The following is a 24,921-nucleotide window of genomic DNA, read 5'->3' as shown; positions in this document are numbered from 1 at the left end:
AATGTCTGCCATGTATACTCTGGGTGAGGAAAAAGCCTGATGTTAGGCGAGGTGGCAAGACAAAAGAGGGGTAACCCCCCCTTACCATCAAAGACCCTGAAGAGGTGCACAACCTAGCCCGGGGGGAACTTTGCCCACCTCCAGGTGATTTGGAGCCCGAAGTTACTTGCAGATGTAAGTACCCACTTGAAGAATTGAGATATTGACTTGGCACTCATGTATGGATGTATTATTGGCTGCAAATGTATGGAAATTTCTATTGAGGATGTATTTGCAGACATGAGAATACATATGCAGTCAATGGCAGTGAATACAATGCTTTGGATGTATGAGAGATGCCTATGCATGGGGAATTGTGTAAGAGATGCTTATGACATGCTTAGTTCTGGAATAAGGCTAAAAACAATGAATTTGGATGATTGGGCAATGTATTATGCCACGTGGGATGACCCTTCAGTCATGTATTGACAAGTTGATCCATTGCAACCCCTTTCTTAACCCTCACAGGGTGCTGTAAGCAATTTGCTTGCATTTACAGAGGTATACCTACTCCCACGAACTAAGGTGCAGGTCTTGCAGAGTGCTCACAGGTCCTACTAAGGGCTTTGATTAGTTTTGGAGCTCTATTTGGACTCCACAAGATACTTACAGGTCAAAACAAGTTTCCTATAGGTGTGGACAGGGTGCCGGACTGCATAGTACAGCAATACTTTTCTTATTACAAATTTTTTTGTATAAAATTTGGGAGTGCGTGCTTAGGATCACTTCAAAAAGGGCATCCTTGGCTCCAATTTGAACAAAAAAGTAGGTCAATCGGAGCTTCCTAGCTGGAGTTATGAGCAAAACAGTGACAGATGGTCTAACAAGACTGTACCTAACCATGGCAGGGAATAAGGGAAAAACTAAGGCAAATGATGACCTTCAGCAACAAATAAGAGATGCACACGTCCTAAGGGGTGAAACAAACATGACGTGGATAGCCTCAGTGCGCTCACTAACACCCTCAGTTCGCATGAGATAAGGCATGCTGAGAGGCATAGAGAATTGATGGAAGGCATTAGTCAAATGAAGACCACTATGGACACCCTTGCTGTCCAACTCACTAAGTGGATGGAATTCCAAATGAAAGGGAAGAAACATGAGGATAGATCGGGTATTCATGCTGAATGAGTGGTGACGGGCCCACCAACGAATGCAACAAATATGAACTCTCAAGGCATTTTGGGGAGAATGGGCATCCCTAACAACACTTTTGAAGAGAGAGAACCTTCACATAGACAAGAGGAGCCCATGAACAATGCAATGTGGGGTGATTTTCAGTATCACAAGGGCATATGCCATCTATGCGAGCTCAACCATCTTTTGGAAAAAATTTCTCTAACAATGGTTCATTTTTGGGTAGCCACATGGATCAGCCTCAGTTTGAATATGTGGGACAACCACCTAATCATGAAAGAGAGCTAAGAGACAAGATTATGTTCTCAAAATTCAATGGTTAGTCATCATCTCCAGCTGAACTTGAAGAGTGGCTCTCCAAGCTTGAGGATTATTTTGACATCTTGCCTCGTAGTGATGACCAAAAGATCCATTTTGCAACAATCCACTTGGAAGGATTTGGACATACATGGTGGAGATACATTAAAAGAGAAAATCAGCAAGTGAACTCATGGGAAGCATTCAAGGCACTCATGGTGCAAGTATTTGTCTCACGAGAAAGAAAATCTTACCCGCCTTGAACAACGTGGTCTTGCTGTTAGAGAATATACAAATCAATTCCTCAACCTTACCATGTATGTTGAATCGATTATTAGTGATGATGGTACACAAGTATGTATACGGGCTAGATCCCCAACTCTCAGCTAATGTTTTAGCTCAAAACCCATCGGATTTGTTCAAAGCTATTGAATTGGCTGAGAGGTACTCTCGCAACTATTGCCAGGATGCTTCATTTGAGTATGGATAGCAAAGAGGGGCATCTCAACCAATGTTTGGGCAGCAAAGAGGATACATGTAGTCATATTTTGGATAGCAAAGAGGATACATGCAGTCATATTTTGGATAGCAAAGAGGTGCTGTAAGGCCGGGGTAGTTTGGGGCTAGTTATGGTGGTGGTAACATGATTCAGCGCTCCAAAAATCCCTACATACCCCACTTTCAATTCCTCAACACCACAAGGCAATTTAAGGATTGCAAACAACCGAAGAATAGATAATAGGCAAGGGGACAACATAAATAAAAAATGCTTCACCCTTTGGTAGTCCAAAGTCCATTCCCATGGATTTGTATAAAGAAAGAAAGGAAAAAGGGCTTTGTTTCAAGTGTGGCGAGAAGTATACTGCTGATCATGCCTCAAAATATGCTTTTAGAAATGCTAAGGCACGGATTCACAGCATGTTGGTATTTGAGGGCTCAGAGGAGGACCGTGAGGATACACATATTTTTATGATGACTGCTGAAATAGATGATGCTGATGAAGAGTTTGGTCAAGAAGAGTTCTTTGACCCTACTGACTCTTTTCCTTTTGCTCCTGGTGGCCATGTATCACGAGGTATGGGTAGAAAGATCAAACCACATGCTAAAATACATGTTGCCACTACTTATACCATGTCAATGGATGCTTGGATAGGATCTAGAAGCCCTAATACAGTGCGTATTAAGGGCCAAATTCATGTGAAGGATGTTTTTATACTCGTGGACAGTGGTAGCACTCATAGTTTCATTAAAGAGTAGTCTGGACAAGTTGAAGTGTTTTTCCACTGATTTATAGCAGCCATTGAAGGTGCAAGTTGCCAATGGGGATGAAGAAATTAGCACACAAGTATGCCCTGTTGTTCATATTCAACTTGCTGAAAATTTTGGACAACAATTGGATTTAATTGCATTATTGGAAATGGAGCCTATAGATGTTGTCTTGGGTTGTGATTGGCTGAAAACTTTGGGCACTATAACCGTGGAATTTTCCTTGTTGTATATGGAGTTTGTCAGTGCGGGACAGCTCATTTACTTGCAGGGAATTCAAAATGATAGTGAATTTTAGCTCATTACCAGCAAACAACTCAAGAAAGAGTTCAAGAAACAGTCCCAAATCTTTGTATAGCAGTTAAATAAAGAAAATTTAGATCAGTCCACTAAAATAGTAAAGAATTCAGCATTGAAAACTCTTTTAGAAGAGTACAAGGACCTCTTCCAAGTACCTATAGCACTATCCCCTAATAGGGTGGTTGATCATCACATAGATCTGGAGCCTTAGTCAAAGCCTGTGAACAAGCCACCTTACAAATTGTCTAGGTGTGAAAGAGAAGAAGTTGCCAAACAAGTCAAAGAATTACTAGACATGGGATTCATTGAGTCCAGTTCTTCACTATATGCTTCCCCTGTGTTATTGGTCAAAAAGAAGGATAACCACCTTATTGAGGAATATGGGAATTTCCCATAAGTTTGGGATACGTGGTCAAATCTTTGGATTTGTCATAACTTGAACATTATAAGTCCAAATTGAGCGTTCTATCGCTCAATAGATTCCATTCTTCAAGCGCTTTCCAACGATAGGTCATATCATATGGTTTTGAGAAACTTATGGGCATGTTATCCGGGTGCCACCTTTTTAGTGTTCAAAAAATGGGAATTAGGAGATTCCCAAACTCACTAATATTGTGTTGATGGATCTTTCAGGATGTGCATAGACTACAGGGATCTTAATAAGATCACAGTGAAGAACAAGTACCCTATTCCATGCATAGATGACTTGCTGGATGAACTCAAGGGGACTAAGTACTTTACAAAGATAGATTTGAGGTCAAGCTATCACCAGACCCGCATGAGGGCAGGGGATGAGGTCAAAATAGCATTTCGGACTGATCGGGGGCTTTATTATTTCTTGGTCATGCCTTTAGGGTTAACTAATGCACCAGCCACCTTTCAGAGCTTAATGAACAAAATACAAAGGTTTTTGCCCTAAAAAACAATTTGGGCATTGATGGTAACTAGGTAGGAGCAGATCAGGGTACTACTCTGCTACATTATTACAGGGGTATACAAATGAATGAAGAGGTATTATTGTGTATATCGGGTCATTGGGGTATGTATGTTACATGGGTTTTATTGGGGAATTATACAAATGAATTTTGACCCAAGTATCTTTTCTGAAGGTGAGTTGTAGATAGTGGACAACAAGCTATTTACTACAGGAACCTGCTATAGTAAATATGTCATAACTTTCTGTAGGAGACTCCGATCGGGGTGGGCCATATATCAAAACGGAGATCTCAAGGAGTACCTTCAGTCCATGTATGGTGTCCATTGCTGTCCATAGTGCAGGGTAAAGTCTGTTTTGAAACAGAGAATTGTCTGCAATCGTTCTGAGAGAAAACAGGGCCATAGTTAGCTAGATTTTAGCCAAATCAGCTTCTAATAGGTTTGGAACTCTTCCAAAACTGAAGCTCGCCTCAAGAAGCTTCCTCAAGTGGTAAACCTTGCCACTTAATGAAGTGTGGCTTACACAACTAAGAAGAGGAAAAAACTGTTTTTAGCCTCCACATTTGTGTGTATTTCCCCATTGTGCAAGCAAGAAAGCTACAAGTGAGACTCCTTCCTTCTCTCCCACAATCTTGACATGGTATCAGAGCCTTGTTCGTGGTGAGGAGCTCAAGAAAGCAAGCCAAGTTCGCGGTGTTCTGGTAAGAGGACCAGTGTTGCTTTCATTTTTCTGTTCTGGGAGCAAGTTTCTGTAGGTAGCACAACCGAAAAGTACAAGAGTGCATTGTCTCAGATTGAGACGCCCTTCGCGGTGTAGCAGGAGGGCAGTATATGCTGTGGGACAGGGCTTTAGCCCTAGGTTGCTTTGTTTTTTTGATTTGAGGCCATTTCGGGGCCCGTTTTGGAGGTGGAAGTTTTCTCCACGCACTCAGGAAAAGGCCCAATTTTATGCTGTGCGACCACTATTCTACCGGTTGATGAAAAGTTATTGTAGAAATTGCATCGTATGACTGTGCGCAGAGACATTGGGAGTTACAGAATCATCCTTGTTGCCTGTTGATGCAAAATCGTCACTAGGAAGTGACTGTGTGGTCAAATACCACTTTCGTCAGTTTTACAGATTTGCCCTTGTGAGGTTGAAGCTGTGTTCTTTGCAGTGACAGAATTTTTTGCAGTGTTCTGTAATGGCGTCTGATTCTCTTTCACAAATTGTCACTGAAAAGCTTGACAAGAACAACTTCCAAGCATGGAAGTTTAGAATGACGAATTTCCTTATGGGAAAAGGATATTGGGAATTTGTTGTAAGAATTGAAGAAGAACCAGTTCTTCCTGATGTTCCCAATCAACAGCAAATGCAGGCATTTAAAGCATGGCATGAGAGAGCCAGGAAAGTTATGTACTGGCTGTCTATCAGCATTTCAGACTCTATGATTGTGCATATTCAAGATGCAAGTACGCCAAAGGAGGCATGGGATACTTTGTCAAAAATGTATAGCACAAATATGCAAGCCAGGAAAATGCAGCTCAAGCAAGAGTTGCACAATGTGCAAAGAGAAAGTATGAGCATCAATGACTACCACATGAAGGTGAAGAAGATTGTAGATGCACTTGCTTCCATTGGGTTGCCAGTGGAAGATGATGATTTAGTTTCTGTGACCTTGAATGGTCTAGGAAAGGATTATCCACAGTTCTGAACATCCATTTCCATCCGTGAAAGATTTCCTAATTTTGAGGAGTTGATTGCTCTTCTAATTTCTGAGGAGCAAAGAAATGGTGGTGCATCCTCTTTAGGAGGAAATTCAAAAGAAGCTGTCTTCTACTCAAATGCTGGAAGAGGTAGAGGCAGAGGTAGAGGAGGCCGATCTGGAGGCCATGGTAGAAATCAGAATATGCAGAAAACTCAAGAAAACCAGTCCTATGGAGGAGGGCGTGGTAACTCTAGAGGCAGGGGGAGCCAAAGAGATCATGGTGGATGGCAAAGAGGCCAAAATGCAAACAGTAATGTTGAATGCTACTACTATGGTAAAATGGGTCATATGGCTAAAGACTGCTATAAAAAGCAGAATGACATCATGAATGGAAAATTGCAACAAGGGAATTATGCATCTTCTAGTAGACAGGGTGATGATAGAAATGAGCATTTGTTTATGGTGCAACACATGAACAATTCTGTGACAAGTGCAGAAGAAAGCAACGATGTATGGTATATTGACTCAGGTGCATCAAACCACATGACAGGTCATGTAGAATGGATGGAGGATGCAAGGAAAATGGAAAAACCAGGATTTGTGGAGACTGGTGATAATACTGCACATCCTATTGTGCAGATTGGAAAAATTCCTTTGTCTATGCAGGATGGGAAAAAGAAATACCTGTCCGATGTATTTCATGTCCCGAATATCACCAAGAATCTGGTTTCTGTTGGTCAAATGGTTGAGCAGGGCTTGCAGGTCAGATTTAATCCTCATGGATGCTTTGTTGAGGATATGAAAAATAAATGTTGCTTGATAGCAAAAGGAAAGAAGAAGGGCAGAATGTTTACGTTGGATGCAGGCATGCTTGAATTGAGTGCAGCAATGTTTGCACACGGGAACGGTGTAGTTGTAGATATTGATATCTGGCATAAACGCATTGGTCATGTTAATGTACAATGACTTAAATCAATGCAGGCCCAAAATATTGTTGCAGGATTGCCTAAATTCAAGGTTGCAGAAATGCATAAGGTATGTGAAGCCTGTCAATTTGGAAAACAGGCAAGGAAACCATTTCCTAGACATGTTCAAGAGAGTCAGAAGCCATTGGAATTAATCCACTCTGATGTGTGGACTACTAAAGCTGCATCTCTTGGAGGCTGTCATTATTTTGTAACTTTTATTGATGACTATAGTAGAAAAGTTTGGGTGTATTTTATGAAAAAGAAAAGTGAAGTTTTTGGGCATTTCAAAACTCTTAAAGCTATGGTTGAAAAAGAAACAGGCCTGCAAATAAAATGCCTAAGGTCAGATGGAGGGGGAGAGTATCTCTCAAATGAGTTTGCAAGGTTCTTGCAGGAGCATGGCATAAAGCAGTAATATTCATGCAGTCATACCCCATAACAAAATGGAATTGCAGAAATGAAAAACAAGCATATTGGAGAGGTATCTCGTGCCATGCTCAATGAAAAAGACTTGCCAGATTTTTACTGGGCTGAAACAGTTGCTACAGCAGTCTACATAATGAACAGGACTCCCACTGCAACAATACATGGGATGAATCCAGAGGAGAGGTATACTGGTAGGAAACCATATATTTCTCATTTGAAGATGTTTTGTTGCATTGCCTATGTTCATGTGCCAGATGAGTTGAGATCCAAGTTGGATCCAAAAGCTGAGAAGTGCATCTTTATTGGTTACTCTCTGTAGCAGAAAGGGTATAGATGCTATAACCCTTCTACTCGTAAGTTTACAGTGAGCAAAGATGTTGTTTTTGATGAGATGAGTAGCTGGTATAAACCAGTAAATATGATTGATGATGTAGATGCACAAAATGGTAATGCTGCACAGAATTCACAGCAGCAGTCACAAAATATTAGTGGACCTGGAGCGTCCTCTAACAGTGGTTCACATTCTTCGCCATCATGGACAGGCAGATTGAGATCAGGAGAATCTTCTCAAAGCAATGCAGATAATGGTATTCAGGTATCATGAAAAGGAAAAGAGAAGGTAGATTAGCCCATGCTTGATGTGAATGCAGGTCACTCTTATATGGATGGTGAATCCAGTGGCTCAGAACAGAGCATTGATGATGAGTTGGGTATTCCTTCTATTGTTACACCTGGAGTAAGGAAGACCAGGGATGTTTTGAGAGCACCTGCGAGTGAACCTACTTTGCACAGGTCTACCAGAGCTAGGTATCCTGTGGATAGGCTGAAATATGATGGATTTATAGCCATTCACTATGCATATATGGTCAAAGTGATACAGGAACCAGAACCCACTTCTTTTGAGCAAGCCATGGAAAAAGAAAAATGGGAGAAAGGCATGGATGAACAAATAGATTCCTTGGAAGCAAATGCTACATGGGAATTGGTACCTTTGCCTAAAGATAAGAATGCAATTGGTTGTAAGTGGATTTATAAGGTGAAACACAATGCAAATGGTTCTGTGAATAGATACAAGGCAAGATTAGTAGTCAAGGGGTATACACAAACATATGGCATTTATTATGAAGAAACATTCAGTCCGGTTGCAAGGATGGCAACCGTAAGAGCAGTCATTGCTATGGCTGCATCAAAGGGATGGTCTTTACATCACATGGATGTAAAGAATGCCTTCTTGCATGGTGATTTGCAAGAAGAGGTCTATATGGAGCAACCACCAAGTTATGTGCATGCTGTTTATCCTGAGTTTGTTTGCAGGTTGAAGAAAGCCTTGTATGGCTTGAAGCAAGCACCTAGAGCATGGTCTAACAAGATAGGACAGTATCTTATCACTATTGGCTTTCAGATTTCCAAGGCAAATTTCTCACTTTATGTGAGAAAAACAGAGAAATGTATTATGCTGCTTGTCATTTATGTTGATGACTTGATTATCACAAGTGATAGTGATGAAGATATCCTTCATGTGAAAATACTATTGAAGCAGAAATTTGAGATGAAGGATTTGGGAGAGCTGCGTTATTTCTTGGGCATTGAGGTGATTAGATCACAAAGTGGGATATGGCTCTTGTAGAGGCAGTATGGATTGGACATGCTATCCAAATATGGGATGACAAGCTGTAAGCCTATTTCAGTTCCTTTGAAACAGAATGTGAAGTTGAGTGCAGATGCATGTGAGCTTCTCGAAGACCCTACTATGTACAGATGCATAGTAGGAAGTTTGATTTATATGACTATTACCAGGCCAGATTTGAGCTATGCTGTTGGATTGGTAAGTCAGTTTATGCAGGCTCCAAGGAAACCACATTTGGATGCGGCTAGACACATACTCAGGTATGTGAAGTCCACATTGCAGTATGGACTACTTTATGAGACTGGTGTTTAGATACAGTTGCATGGATACATTGATGCTGATTGGGCTAGTAGTATTTCTAATAGACGATCTACCAGTGGATATGTGTTCTCTTTTGGGAGTGTTGCAGTCACTTAGAGCAGCAAGAAACAACCTACAGTTGCCTTGTCGAGCACAGAGGTTGAGTACAAGGGCGCAACAATGGCTGCATGTGAGGTAGCTTGGTTGCATAAGCTACTTTATGATATGCATCAGCCTACAGATGGACCCATTTTCATTTATTGTGACAACATGAGTAGTATACACTTGGTAAATAACCCAGTCTATCATGCTAGAACAAAGCACATTGAGGTACATTATCACTATGTGCGGGAGAGGGTTTTACTAGGTCTTATTGATCTAGTTTATGTCAGCACAGAGGATCAGGTAGCTGACATATTTACGAAGGCATTGGGTGCAGAGAAGCTGCGCAAGTTCAGAGACCTGCTTGGTGTGCAGGAATTGGGATTGAGCTTGAGGGGGAGTGTTGAGATATCGAGCTCCACTGGTGATATGCCAGGGTGACCATTGTGCATTTATGTCACCGACTTGTCAGTTGCAGATGCGGTTGGTACACCGCCCATGAATAATAGCTAGATGACAGCTATCCTTATCTACTCTAGTTCATGGCTCAGTTAGTATGCCACCTTAGTTAGTTGAGTTTGGTTTGAGACCCATATATAGGGTTCGTCTATTTCTATGTACTTGAGTTCTTTTTGCTTACACAACTAAGAAGAGGAAAAAACTGTTTTCAACCTCCACCTTTGTGTGTATTCCCCCATTGTGCAAGCAAGAAAGCTACAAGTGAGACTCCTTCCTTCTCTCCCACAATCTTGACAATAGACTGGGGATAATCTTCTAGAGATAAACTGGGCATCCTCTTCGGGATAATCTTTCCACTGGACGAGGCATTATCTCAAGGTTCTGGATCTCAATTGTCTCTCCCTAACATCCAAGATCCTGTAAAGCCTTAGTTCAAGGACTCCTTGACTAGGCATTACAACTTATTGGTCATCAAGTACATGGTTAGGATTAGGTACATACTTTTTCAATAGGCTGATATGGAATACATTATGAACCTTTAGGTTCTCCAGGAGTTGGATTTTATAAGTATTAGGTCCTAGGCATTTGAGGATCTTGTACGGTCCACAATACCTTGGACTTAGCTTTTTGCAATCTCCTAAGGATAGGGAACTCTTCTTTGGGCGTACGCGAATGAAGACCATGTCTCCTTCTTCGAAGACTCTATCTAGACACTTCAAATCCGTGTATGCCTTCTGTCTATCCTTGGCAGCTTGGATGTCGTGTCTTATTGATTTTATTTGGTCATCCATCTCTTTCAACATCTGCCTTGAAGCTTCAACCCTCAAGGTTGGATATGAGAAGTTGAGGGGACTTCGACAGTCATGACCATACAATTCTTGGAAAGGGGTCATCTGAATGCTTTGCCGGTAAGAAGCATTGTAGGCAAATTCAACCAAAGGCAAGTATTGAATCCACCTTTTTGGCTCACGACAACAATATGCCCTAAGGATATCCTTGATTATTTGATTGACCCACTCTGTTTGGCCATCCGTTTGGGGATGGTAAGCTGTGCTAATTGAGTCCCAATGGCTTCAAAGATAGCTCTCCAGAAGTGTGATGTGAAGAGAGAATCACGATCACTAATGATTCTTCTGGGTAGCCCGTGTATCTTGAATATCTCCTTGATAAACAATCTTACAATGTCCGAGGCTTTATAGTTTTTCTTTACTGGAATAAGGTGTGCAATCTTAGTTAACATGTTAGCCACAACCTTGATGGAGTTATATCCTCCCTGAACTTGGGGTAGGCCAACAACAAAGTCCATACTGATGAATTCCCATTTCACTTGGGGAATGTCAAGCGGTTGCAGCTTCCCTGGCATCTTGACATGTTCGGCTTTGATACGTTGACAAGACAAATACTCGGTGACATATTTGAGAACGTCACCTTTAAGCCTCTCCCAATGGTAGCTCTTCCTAACTACATTGAGAGCCTTGGCATAGCCAGGATGTTCTAAGAAAGGGGAATCATAAGCTTCCCACAATATCTTCTGCTTAAGTGACTGGTTTGCTGGTATACACAGCCTCGTACTATAGTAGACAAGTCCATTATTGATAGAGAATTCATGATACTTATCCTGCAGCTTTTGGTCCTGATCCTTGATAGAGATTTCCCTTAGCATATTTTGGTAGGATGGATCATGGCATGCTTCCTCTCTAGCTAACTCAAGTATTGGATTGTTTGGCATAGATACCTTTGTAGCTAGAGACTTAGCTGTTGATGGATTCTGCAAGATTAGGGAATTAAGGAATGCCTTGCGACTGAGTGCATCGGTAACTACATTCTCTTTTCCTGGTCGGTACTTGATTTCAAAGTCATACTCCTTCAGCACTTCAATCCACCGACATTGCCTCATGTTGAGCTCATTCTGGGTAAAGATCCACTTGAGATGGTCAGTTACTAGAGTAAACTTGTTACCCAACATGTAGTGTCTCCAAAGCTTTAGGGCATGGATGACAGCTAACAATTCTAGATCATGGGTAGCATAATTCATCTCACGACTCGTCAGTTTCCTTGAAGAGTAAGCTATAGGATGACCTTCCTGCATGAGCACACAACCTAAGGTAAGCGTGCTAGCATCTATTACTACCTCGAACTCCTTATTGAGGTTTGGAAGTTTTTGGATAGGTGCTGATACCAAACTTTGCTCCAATCTATCAAAGCTGGTTTGTTCGGGTGTTGACCATGTAATGGATGTTTGCTTCTTCATCAAATTTGTCAGAGGTGCTGCAATCAAAGCATAGTTTTTGATGAAGACCCTATACCATCCTGTCAATCCAAGAAAGCTGCGTATTTCTTTGATAGTTGTTGGTTTTGGCCATTCGAGCACATCTCTGACCTTGGCTGGGTCCACTGAGATTCCTTCCGCTGATACTATGAATCCCATATATTCAATCTGACGCTTGAAGAATGCACACTTCTTCATTTTTGCATACAGCTTATGTGACCTCATTGTCTCAAGGACAATCCAAAGTTGGGGTTCATGATCTTCTTCCTATTTAGAATAGACTAAAGTGTCATCAAAGAAGACGAGCACGAAGTCATCAAGATATGGCCTAAAAATATCTTGCATTAACCTGTTGAAGGTGGCAGGTGCATTCGTAAGTCCAAATGACATAACTAGGAACTCAAAGTGCCCATATCTTGTGTTAAAGGCTGTCTTTGGGATATCTTCTTCCTTGATCCTTATTTGATAGTAACCTGACCTGAGATCAATCTTGGAGAAGATCTTTGCACCTTGGAGACGATCAAGAAGCTCATCTATTCTAGGAATAGGGTACTTGTTTTTTATAGTTGATTGATTCAACCCTCTGTAATCAATACATACTCAAAGTGTTCCATCTTTCCATTTCTGGAACAGTACTGGAGCTCCCCATGGTGAACTGCTAGGATGGATGTAGCCCTGATCTAGCAGTTTCTTGAGTTGTTCCTTCAGCTCAATTGCTTCTGGTATGGACATTCTATAAGGTCTCTTTGCAATTGACGCAGCTCCTGGTACTAGCTTAATCTCATGATCCACTTCTCTTTGAGGTGGCAGTTCTGTCAACTCTTCAGGAAATACATCCGCGTATTCCTTTAACCATGAAGGTCCTTCACTAGACTCTTGCTTCTGATCTAACTTGTTGAGCTTAATCAAGTAGACAGGTAGTCCTTTTTTGACCCCTTTTATAATCCGAGATGCTTTGGCCAATTGAATTTTTGGCATTCTAGCCTCACCTGAGTTGTGACTAAATCCCCTTCAGAGTTACGAAAGGAAATTTGGCCCTTCCCACAATGAATGTGGGCATCATTAGGCTTAAGCCAATCCATTCTGAGTAGGCACTCATGGATACCTAAATTCATGACTCTGAATTTGACCGAAGTCGTCTTTCCTCCCAGAAATAATTCTACCTTAGCAGTTTGCTTGGTACAAGTAACCTCACGACCATTTGCCAAATCCACAAGCAAGGTAGGTGCTTCTACTGTGGCTATTCCTAATCTTTTTGCACAAGCTGGTGAGATAAAGGAATGTGCACTACCACAATCAATCAAGGTCTTGAAACTTTTACCTTGATAGTCCGACAGTGTCTGAATCACCGAGAACTGGCGATTCAGGCCTTTCTTGTGAAGAGCGGCATGGACGGTCGCCCTCTCAAACTTTGCTTCCATGGCCGGATCTTCTTCTTCTTCTCACATTTGCCTATTGGCAACACAGGCGGTTCTTCCTCTGCCTCGGGTAGCGGCTCCTTGACCACAGCCCGTTCCTTTGAAAAGGTGCTTGGCAATGTCTCCCTCCAAGCTTGGGACATTGCCTCTTGAAATGATCGGGCTCGTTGTAGTGGAAACAATGGAGGTTTCGACCATCGCTTTGAGTAGGAACAAAGTTGTTGACATTATTAGTTCTTGCTTTCTTTCTTTGTCCCTGATTCTGACCTTGAACTCTCTTCATTTGAGGCCTGAATGCTCCTCTGTTCGGGTCGTTATAAGACCAAGTTTTGTTACCCCTTGGTCTAGCCTGCACCTCTTGAATTATAGGCACAGCTCGAATGAGAGCGTCCTGAAGATTTGATGGACGCATAGATTCAAGATGGGTATTTACTAGTGGGTTTAAACCAACACAAAATTTTGACACCTGTTGTGTCATGTCCATCTGTGGCACATACTTAAGAAGTGAGACAAATTTGGAGTAGTATGCATCAAGAGTGAGTCCCAGCTGTTTTAGCTCATAGAACTCATTCATTTTCTACGTGCAATATGCAGGTGGTAAGTATCTTCCCTGCACGACTTTCTTCAACTTCTCCCAAGTAACGGATCCTTCCGCGATCCCTTGATCCCTGAACCATTGCTTCCACCAAAGCTTGGCTTCACCGATGAGCTTCAGCTTGGCGAGCATAGCCTGATTGGCGGGTACAGTGCCGGTTGCTTCAAAGTAATCCTCCATGGATTCAATCCAAAATTCAGCATCTGCATGGACAGACCTGCCTCTCCGGTCAAATTGGGGCGGCTTAATCTGCTTGAGGAGAAACTTCTTCTCCTGGATTACAACAGTATTACTTGATGTAAGAGGCAAACTGGGAACCTGTACCTGGGGTTGTGCCTGGATAAAGGTTTCTTTAACGTTATTACACGATAATCGTTATGATTTATATTTCATTTTGATTTCTGCTATCAACCAAGCAATCTAGCTACTTAACTTTTATCAATACTCATGCACAAACAGACATTGATAAAATGAAGTCTTATTGTATTTATATGGACATAGCCCTTTCGGAATACAACATTTCTTGTGATGATAAGCCAACTGTTTACATTTATTTTGGGGAGAATAATGTTGTATTACATTTATCTATAGGAGCTAGATAATAGTATGGTTTCGGGTCATGGATCTTCAGGAATCGGTAAGTCATTGGAAGTCCAGGGTATCCCTTCCTTTGGAACCCATTCTTCTCATGGTGCCCCAACACTTTAATCCTGTCAGTGGGGATTACACGAGTCACTTCCTCATATACATATGAGTTCAGTTCAACCCTCCAACCTTGAATATGTAAAGTTGAGTTTACATGAGCTTCCACAAAAATGAACAGCTTCACGACTTTTAGGTCTTCCAATCACTTGATCCTCTTTAGGTTTGTCTGTAGGTATACAAACCGGTGGGCAGCTATATAGTAGATTCCTGAGGCACCCGTCCATCTTCGTTTCATGTACAAAGATGATGGATTATAGATTCGCTCTAGGATGTTCATCATCTCAACCCTTTGTTGATAATCAGGGGAATGCATCGCAGTCATAAACATGACTCAGAACACTAAGAACTTGTTCCATGCTTCGTAATTCTGCAAGACATCATTGAAAGTAAGGAAATGTTTGAATAGCAACATTTACTTTACTTTATCTTATTAAGATTTCATAAAAACAATTCCTTGTTGGTTTGCTCTGATACCAACTGTAACGTGTTCACCTATTATCTTCAGGACACGTCTTAGCAGTCCATCAGAAAGTATATCTAGAAGGCTCTTCCCGGCACTCCCATTTAATGTTACGGGGTTTGCGATCTAGGACTCTCCATGTCTGCCACGTAGCGGAAGTATTCTGGCCGTTCCCACTTAGGACCGAACTGAATTAGGGTTTTCCCTATTGGTCATTTCCTAACAGCAACCAACGTCGAACCCAAGTGAACTACTTTACGCAGAAATGCCAGGTTCGAAGCGGATTCACACTGTACTTGGTTCAAGGAGAATGGGAAATGAGAGGGATGCCAAGCTCAACCTCTCTCATAAGGCATAGTCCCATTTCGTTTCCCTAAAATAGCGTAAATCGGGATTAGTTATAACTCTAGGTCAACGCTCTTGTCGTTCGTGTTCTTTTGAACGATATTCTTGTTGTCCATCGAGATTTGAGAAAAGTTCCCAGCCAACTGGGACCACCCACCCGTAGGACATCCACCGTACTTTTCTTGGGTTATTTTAGTTATTTAATTACCTAACACATTTAGTTGGACATGTATCAATCAACTTCCTTAATTAACCTGTTAGGCACTAGTTCCTTCACATAATCATATCACTTGACATAGAAAAGTAATGTCAAACAAGTTCCTTGTTAACAGATTATCATATTTATCTTTGAAATACATAAAGTCTAGCCCGTAGGGTTATCCACAATCCGCCCGAAGGCTATCTAGCAATCGACAAGGATTACCAATCCAAGATTCCGCCCGTAGACTAGTATGCGGGCCTCGAGATCCAATCCTGAGTCACGTTAACCTCTTGTGCAGGGCCCGAAAGGTGAGGGATTTACAGCCAGAGCCTCCCTTGGCACCCAAGCATCCTCTTGCTCCAAGTAGCACTCAACGGAGAGACCTCTCGCGGCGGGTTCGGTCCACTTTCTCGGCGCGGTTAACAACCCCCTTGGTTAGGGTCAGGCAGGTAGTCGGGGGTAACTAAAGCTGCCTCTCCCTTCAAGCCTTCAACCTGAAGTATTAGATATCCATTTATCCTTTAATTCATTGATCAAACAAAGCAAAACAGTGCTCTTAAATCTATAACAAGTACAAACATTTCCTTTGGTCGTTAATTGTTGGCCAACTGCTAAGGAATGAATCCTTCTTTTCGAATGCATCCAGCACTCGATCTGGGATGACTTGCGACTTGGAAAGTTCCCCTATATCTTGGGTTAGGACCGTACCCTATTAACCCGACTTGATCAATACCTTAAGTTCATATGTTATTCCAATTTATTGGTTTGTCCTTTGCTCCAAGCAATTATCTTTACCCCAGGAAGATATTATATTAGGACGATTATTCATTCTCTTGCGTAAGAATCTGCCAACCTCATTCCGAGAATTGGCCTTTCCCTTGTGATCCAATCACAAGATCATACGACTCTGCACTTGTTGCACAAGTGTCGCATTGAACTATGGGACTATTCTACCCATTAAATGGAGTCACGAAACAATCCGTTCCTGATTACATTCGGCTGACATTGTCAGTCCTAGGGTTCCAAGTTCCATCTTTTTAGCGAAAGATTCTTAAGGACGAACCCTAGATCACTTCTCAAGTACGTTCCATTGTCCCTACATTAGGTGAATGTGGGCAAGTATTTGGGACACAGGAGTTTCAATTTTAGAAATACGTGTAACTAGGTCACGTATTAAATCTTAGTGAGCTTTTTGGAATGGAATTAACTCTTTTTAAAACGAGTACTCCGTGGGTTTAGGTGTTTAGGTTTATGCCAATTTGTTTAATTCTTGAAGATAATTACGCTATCATTTCCATAAACACATGACTCATTGTCTACGCGTAAATTGATTTTCAACCCTAACTTATCGATTTAAGATCAAGCATAGGTTAGGTTATAACCTAATTCCAATTAATCATCCTATAACTTGTGAACAAGATTCATGCTAAACAAGCAACCTTTTACTAATAATTATGGAGTTGAAAAACGATAATCGACCAATTTATGCAACTTAGGAATCATTTCATGCCTAGCAATTTCCTATGGATTATTAGCACTTTCCATAATTACTCATTGCGAAGAAGATATGGCCTAATAATGCCACATGCAATTTATACTTCCATGCTTAAATGGAGTGCATTATCTTTATTCCATTTTGTAGATATGGACAATAATCTAAGTTCAGTTCATTGAAATGCACAAAAACTACTTGCTAGGAACACATATCAATCTTCTGCTCACTTTATTTTGTTCATTTTATTAAAAATACTAATGACTGAATTCCTCCGTCGTGAGTTAATTTTTCTGAAGCATTTAAGACGAAAAATGCATCCTATTTCCAAAAATCATCTACGCCCAATTGAATTACAACGACGTAAAATAAAAATTTGGAAGAAAAACCTGGACTTGTGGTAAGATGTCCACATGGATGCTAGGAGACGATTCTCCTGCGGTTGTGCCTTGGGCTTTCTTAGGAGCCATCGCGAATGGAGCCTTTCCGTCGTGGATGCAGCTTTGTGAACTCCCTTTTGAAATTCCATCGTCCTTTATGAGATTTCTTTTCCTTTCTGTCGTAGAAGCTCCTTGAAGGGATACTTGTGGAGGAGGGGAGAAACCACGGAAAGATTTAAAACCCCGAAAGGGGTATTTTAAAATCCTCTGCGAGTAAGGCTCATTAAAGCCACGAGAAAGGGCTTAATGGCCTTTTAAAGATTTACAAGAAAGGGAAAAATGGAAAGTGTAAAAAGACCCTTACGAGGGCTTTTGGTATGGGGAAAGAAGGTGTAAAAAAAAACCCTTAACACTCTCTTTTCTTTTTTGGGGGGGGGGGGGGGCAAGGAAAGGGTATGAAAGGGCTAAAAATGGAATTTTTGCGTGGGGGAAAAGGGGCCTAAGAGGGTCCTTAGGGGGGATTTAAGATACGGGGAGAAAAAGGGGCTATAAGCCCTTGGGAAGATTTAAGGTATGGGAAGAAAAAGGGGCTAATAGCCCTTGGGAAGATTTAAGATATGGGGAGAAAAAGGGGCTATAAGCCCTTGGTAAGACTTTGGTTGGGGGGGGGGGGGGGGGGGGGGGGGGGAAATAAAAGATTTAATAGACCATATGAGGGGGGGCTTCTTAGGAAGCTTTTAGAAGCTTCCTAAGAACCTTCTGAATGGAAACGTGAAAGCCCCACGTGGCATACAGGCGCAGCAGATGGCGAATCATTGGCCGAATGGTAGCAGAATGGCGGCAGACGGATGACAGCGGCCTCCTGGTGACAATCGGCAGTGCCTCCTCTCCACTCCTCTCCCTCTCACGGCCAGCATCCACCCATCTCACTCCATAGCAGCGGGGCCTAATGGCTCCACGGCAGCATCGACTGGCTTCTCCCTCTCTATCAAATCTTGACAGTATAATGGCTCCCCTCATGACTTACAACCTTAGCCTTCCTCCTCAAGCTTTCTGATAGCCCCGATTTAAATAGGGGAGGGGATAAGATCCTCCCTCCCCCACACGTCGATGCGCATGGGTCTTCTCACTCCTGCAAGCTCCATTGAGGAGCTTAATTACACTTCCTATTCCCCTCCCCCTCTAGCATGACAGTCGGCTAGGGGGATAAGGGGAATAATAAGAAAAAAAAAATTGTCATTTACTTAATTCAATTATCCTTTATAGAGGCGGTTCACGTGTGAAGTTCAGAATGTTACAATTTCTACAAGGAGGGACTCATCACGGAGAAGCAATATAATCGTTCCATGAGGATTCCACAACCAGAAGATGTATGCTTTATTTTTTACATGAAAAGTATAGGTAACTCTAATTTATTGTTTGTAATGGTATTTATATATCTTAATCCTTTGTGTAGGCGAACCCTGATGCAGTTGAGGATAGCAAAGGGGGGACTAGCAGTAGCGATGGTTGTAGCGGCAGCGGCACAGGCAGCGGTGGTGGTAGCGAGGATGATGCCTTTTGTGAGGAGATGTAGAGGAGCCCCATGTATGCATGCCTCCCCTTGGCTTGTAGTTTTCATTTTTGATATGTATTACTTTCAACTAGTGCTTGCGAACATGACCATGCTTGAGGTCACAAGCACTAGAACTCATCATGTAAAAATGTTTCATCTATATATATGAAATTTCGTGTTCTACATACATTGTTTTGTTTTCAATACAAAAATCTTCGAAATAATATTTCTCTGTTTTCCCTAAGCATACAATTTGATGTTGATGGGGGGGGGGAACCAGAGGTCTCGTTTTTTTTTTTCATACCTCTGTTTTGCGCATCTATCAGCGCGTCTAAATTGCAAGAAAAATGCGTGTCTATTCTCATCAAAAACTTGCAGAGTAAACACTTTTTTAGACACGCAGTTACACGTGTGTATAGACGCATAATATGAATATATCCACTTTTTTATAAATATGATTATATATTTACGTAGCCCCTCAATAGACGCGTGTATATGGGCGTGTAAGTTTCACTATAAGCGCGCTTTTAGATGCGAAATTTTAGACGTGACAGTAGACGTTGTAATAAACGCGCCCAATATTTTTTAACACAGTTCAAATATTGCGTCTACAAGCGCGTCTATGGAGCCTTTTTGTTGTATAATTGTATATGTCAAACTAGCATGGTAGTACAGATTTCTTGATTAAGTAGATATTGTTAGGTGCATGGGGGAAGACTGGGTGGAGGGAGGCCAGAAGGATCCCATCATAAGGACGCACTAGGTGGAAAGTGGGTTTGCAACATTGTGTTGATTTTCGTATAATCTTATATTTGCCATCCAAAACACTTGTAAAGAAGCAATGCTTTTTTCGAGAAGCACTACTATTGGGTCTCTCTGCCCCATTAGCTCGTGATAAGCAATACTATTGACTTGTATTGCTAAGAAAATAGCAATGTAAGAAAATATTACACTTTGCCTTAAGAGAGGCTATGAGAAGACCCTAGTATCGATGCTCCTTCTAGAGAAGCTACCAAGACAATGTTGAAGGGATTTAAAATAACTTTATTATTGTATTGTTGGCAAGAATGCTATAGTTAGTTGGGCAAGAAACAAAGTTTTGAAGATTAAAGTAGGTTGGCAAGTGGAAGCAATCGGGTTCATTCCACGCATGCAGGAGCCCGTGCAGGTGTGCTAGGTGACCAAAGTGCAGCAATTGGCAACTCGGCATGCATGCAGTTGCATCTTGAATTCCAATTTGGTGAGTGGGCAGAGTACTGTGCTAGCCAATAATTAGAAGTTTAATATGGCTCGTAATATATAATTAGTACACAGATCAGCGCACCACAGAACTATGGAGAGGGACCTAACATTTTTAAACACCGCAATTATGCGCACAAATGGCGACCATATAAACATCTGGGTTTAATAGTAGATTGTAATTTGTGCGCACAATGAAATTGCCAACATATAAACATATGGCTTTAGCAGAGCTAGTGCGCACTACACCAACTGTCTTAAACAGAAACGTGACAGACTACAGTACCTCTGCTTGGCGCACACGACGTGTATATAAGGCCCGACCACACAACGCGAAATTGCAGCATAAGAACGCGAGACATACTTAGCAGACCTGGGTACATTAGCTAGCTTTATCACTTGCAGCGCCTATCCAGCAGCAGTCGTGGTGATATATCATGGGGCCGGGGACCAGATCATCATTGACGTCGCCCTTGATAATGATCATAGTAACGCTCTCACTACTACTAGTGATTAATCACGTACTTGATGTGCATGCCACCAGTAAGGATCAAGCTGAGCTCGCTGCTGCTGGCGCTTCTGCGCCGGCTGTCCCAGAGAGTCATCAGATTAGTGAGGTATGTATATATGCTGACAAATGTACGTGTAACGTGACGTGAACTTCATACAATCGTCTGATGATCAATTAATGGCGCCGTGGAGTACTCCCATCAGCTCGGCCATACCTAATTATAATTACTGCAGCGATCACATCAATATCATGAGAATTCGTATTGTTTTCCGCTTCGTAATGTCAAGTTCTTTTCTGACGTTCATCTTCGTGCAACAGCAGGCGCCCAGGACGTGCAGACCGTCCCCTGGTGGCTTGGCCGCAGGGGGCCGTGGGGCGGAGAGGGAGGCTATGAGTACGACGACATCGCGAGGATGTTCGCGGGTCTGGGGGTAATCGACGTGCTAGGGATAGGGAAGATTCAGGTCTGGCATGCGGAGAATTACCTCCATGGCATCCAAGTGGAGTATTGGGTCACCAATGGTCGGGCTGTCTACATGGAATGGGGGCCACTTCACGGCCTGCCCCAGGGCAAGAACGCAGTCGTGCGTACTCATTTGACATCTTTACAATTAGTAGTAGTACATGCAGGACATGATAAGAGTCGCTTATTTAGAATCCTTATCATCATCATCATCATGTGGATAGAAGTGTCTGTTAGTTCGTACAATAACTATATATATTGGTAGCCCTACGTACAGATATTTATGTTAAAAGGTCTAATAGCTATAGCTACTTTTTTAATGCTGTTCGGAAAGCAGATCACCTTGCAATATCCAGAGGAGCAGGTCCACCAAGTGAGAGGATTCTATGGAAGCGCAGGCCCATACACCGCCCTCACCTCCATGAAGTTCGAGACTAATCTTGGCACCTATGGTCCCTTTGGAGACCAGGACGGAGTCTCATTTACCTTTGGTAGTCAAGACACAAACATTGTGGGCATCTTTGGTAGGTCGGGAGCGGCCCTCGACAGCATGGGTGTTTACACAAGACAATTCTCCATTCCCCACAAGTAATTGCAATGAAGTTGTACAACAACGTGGAGTGGTCACCTGGGCTGCTAATGATTTCAATAAGTTGCAGGGTGTTGATACAACAATAAGTATGCCAGTAGGTGTACTCCTTCATCCTACATGGCACCAACTTGCATTGCACTAGTTGTGGGAAGTCAACATCATCCCATGTACGAGTTCATACCACCACCATCACGAAGATCACATTTTAGGCACACTCCATGATGTTGTATCTCATTGCCCACAAAAATATAGCTCGCCTTTTTCTTATTTCTCTCACTTTGTCTCCAAATGGTGTGAGTTATTGATAAATTTTTAGGAGCATGAATAGAAGAACTTATTCAAATTGTTAGAAGCATCCTTGATGTATATTGGCAACAACAAGGATTTTTGTATGGTGGTCCAATACAACTATACCATGCTTGTTGCTTGTGATGCACCTTGTTCAGCTAGCATATGACTTATGTCGAAAGAAAATCATGTCCTAGCTAGTCATACATGAATTTGATTAGCAAGCATGATATTTCTTATCTTGTATAAGAAGTCAAATACATGGCTCCTAACAATGCACCGAGTTAATTTGAAGGCACTTAGAAGTTCTTGCACACTTAGTAATCCAAGGTATGGTTAGAATATATGGAAAAGGGCATATGAAATATTAATTCACAAAAGCCTAAAAGAATGAGAACTTTCTAATCAATGGGATACTAAGAATTGTAAGGCACTAGGAATTGTACGAGAACACTTGAGAGACTCCTTAATTCATCATGTAACTAGGTGTCCCTCAACTATTGAAGCATGTGAAAGACTCGAGAGGCTATTGGGGCCACCTCCAAACACTTACATGTTAGTTTTCTTAGTAAGTTCTTTGAGTTTACTATGCAACCTCGATGACTAAGGATTTGAACAATCTTGAAATTCTAATCACACATAGTTATCTAGCATAGACAAGGACATTGAGATAGTTGCGAAGATTGTCATGCTTTTGAACAACTTGCCTCAGGATACCTAAAGCACCCTTGATTAATAGAGAGAAGAGAAAGAAATAATTATTAATCTCAATTGAGATGACTGTACGAGGGCAATTTTTGAACTACCATAAATAGATTTATACATGCACTTTTTAACTTGATCATTGTTCTAATCCACTCTCCATAGTTCTACCAAATGAGGGGATTATTTCTAAAAATTGTTTCATTCAACACTTGGATGAATCCTTTTTAAGGCTCCTCTTCCATTGCTCCCCCTTTCAAAAGGCACCATCTTGTCAAGAAAAAATTTAGTCACTCGTAATAGTACATTAGCACGAATGTGCATTAAAATATAAAATAGATTCATACAAGAAATCACAAATGAACCTCACGTTCTTTTCTTTAATACTGAATCAATCAACATAATCACAATATAAGTTTATATAATTGACAAGAGATATATAAGAGTCATGGTTCATATAGGAGTCACAGTAATACTATAATTGTCTAGGATTCCACTGGCATTGTGATATTACTCATTGCAATTATTGGATTTACCAATGGTAGTGGCATAAATGTCCTCATGTGTGATGGCATTAGCATGATTTGTGTGCAATTGACCATGACCATCCTCTAGCTCTCTTGTGCCATCATTACCATTATCATCTCTCTATGGTTGTAAATGCATCATATATCTCTCTAAAACATAGAGAGATATGGATCTCATGCTAACGTCTCCATCATTGTGAATGTGTCATATATCTTTCTAAAACCTTGCAAGATATGGAACACATGCTAACATCTATTATCACTCATTATTGGTCGAAAGAAAATCTATTGAAGCATACACTATATATTCCTTGGTTGTAAATGTGCCATATATCTCTCTAAAACATAGAGAGATATTGATCGCATGCTACCCTCTATTATCCCTGATCATGACTAGTTGAAATACAATATATTGAAGCATACATAATAAGATATTAGAGAGTCTTTTGGCCTACTTATGGATTTCATGCATTACATCAAGAGGTAGCCCTGTCTTGATTCTCCATGAAAAGTAAGAAGTCTTTACAATTAACCACATTACATTGTACATGACATGATATCAATCACTTATTTAGAATCCTTATCATCATCATCATGTGGATATAAGTGTATGTTAGTTTGTACAATAAGTATATATATTGGTCACCCTACATACATATATTTATGTTAAAAGGTCTAATAGCTATAACTATTTTTTTAATGCTGTTTAGAAAGCAGATCACCTTGCAATATCCAGAGGAGCGGGTCGACCAAGTGAGAGGATTCTATGAAAGCATAGGCCCATACACTGCCCTCACCTCCATATGAAGTTCGAGACTAATCTTGGCACCTACGGTCCCTTCGGAGACCTGGGACAGAGTCTCATTTACCTCTGGTAGTCAAGACACAAACATCGTGGGCATCTTTGGTAGGTTGGGAGAGGCCCTCGACAGCATGGGTGTTTACACAAGACAATTCTCTGTTCTCCACAACTAATTGCAATGAAGTTATACAACAACGTGGAGTGGTCACCTGGGCTACTAATGATTTCAATAAGTTGCAAGGTGTTGATACAACAATAAGTATGCCAATAGGTGTACTCCTTCATCCTACTAGGCACCATCTTGCCTTGCACTAGTTGTGGCAAGTCAAAATCATGTTGGCCACAAAAATATAGTTGTCCTTTTTCTTATTTCTCTCTCTCTCTCTCTCCAAATGGTGTGAGTTATTGATAATTTTTTAGATGCATGAATAGAAGAACTAGTTCAAATCGTTGAAAGCATCCTTGATGTATATTGGCAACCACAAGGATTTTTGTATGGTGGTCCAATACAACTATACCATGCTTTTTGCTTCTGATGAACCTTGTTCAGCTAGCATATGACTTACATGGAAAGAAAATCATGTGTTAGCTAGTCCTACACTAATTTGATTAGCAAGCATGATATTTCTTATCTTGTGCAAGAAGTCCAATACATGTCTTATGAGGATGCACTGAGTTAATTTGAAGGCACTTAGAAGTTCTTGTACACTTAGTAATCCAAGGTATGGTTAGAATGGATGGAAAGGGGCATATGAAATATTATTATTGTTGTAGATTCACAGAAGCCTAAAAGAATGAGAACTTTCAAACCAGTGGGATACTAAGAATTGT

The 24,921-nt window shown here is 41.3% G+C and overlaps 1 protein-coding gene across 2 annotated transcripts; it reads left to right on the top strand.

The window, feature by feature from the left end:
• Window positions 1-20,557: 20,557 nt before the first annotated feature.
• Window positions 20,558-24,667, top strand: LOC148037990 (agglutinin-like). Of its 2 annotated transcripts, none has more exons than XM_087667785.1 (3): window positions 20,558-20,822; window positions 21,038-21,300; window positions 21,517-24,667. In XM_087667785.1, exons 2-3 carry the CDS (start codon window positions 21,130-21,132, stop codon window positions 21,769-21,771), a joined length of 426 nt encoding a protein of 141 aa, XP_087523911.1. In that variant the 5' UTR covers window positions 20,558-20,822; window positions 21,038-21,129; the 3' UTR covers window positions 21,772-24,667. The 2 variants fall into 2 exon arrangements, with proteins under 2 accessions (XP_087523911.1, XP_087523903.1); XM_087667777.1 differs by having other exon boundaries at window positions 21,035-21,300.
• The last annotated feature ends 254 nt before the right edge of the window (window positions 24,668-24,921 follow it).

Source organism: Lygodium microphyllum, chromosome 3 (genome assembly GCF_053477565.2).
Source record: "Lygodium microphyllum isolate KBCC chromosome 3, Lygodium_microphyllum_v1.1.10, whole genome shotgun sequence".
In the NCBI taxonomy this organism is placed as follows: domain Eukaryota; kingdom Viridiplantae; phylum Streptophyta; class Polypodiopsida; order Schizaeales; family Lygodiaceae; genus Lygodium; species Lygodium microphyllum.
This window is presented reverse-complemented; position numbering and strand designations above follow the sequence as displayed.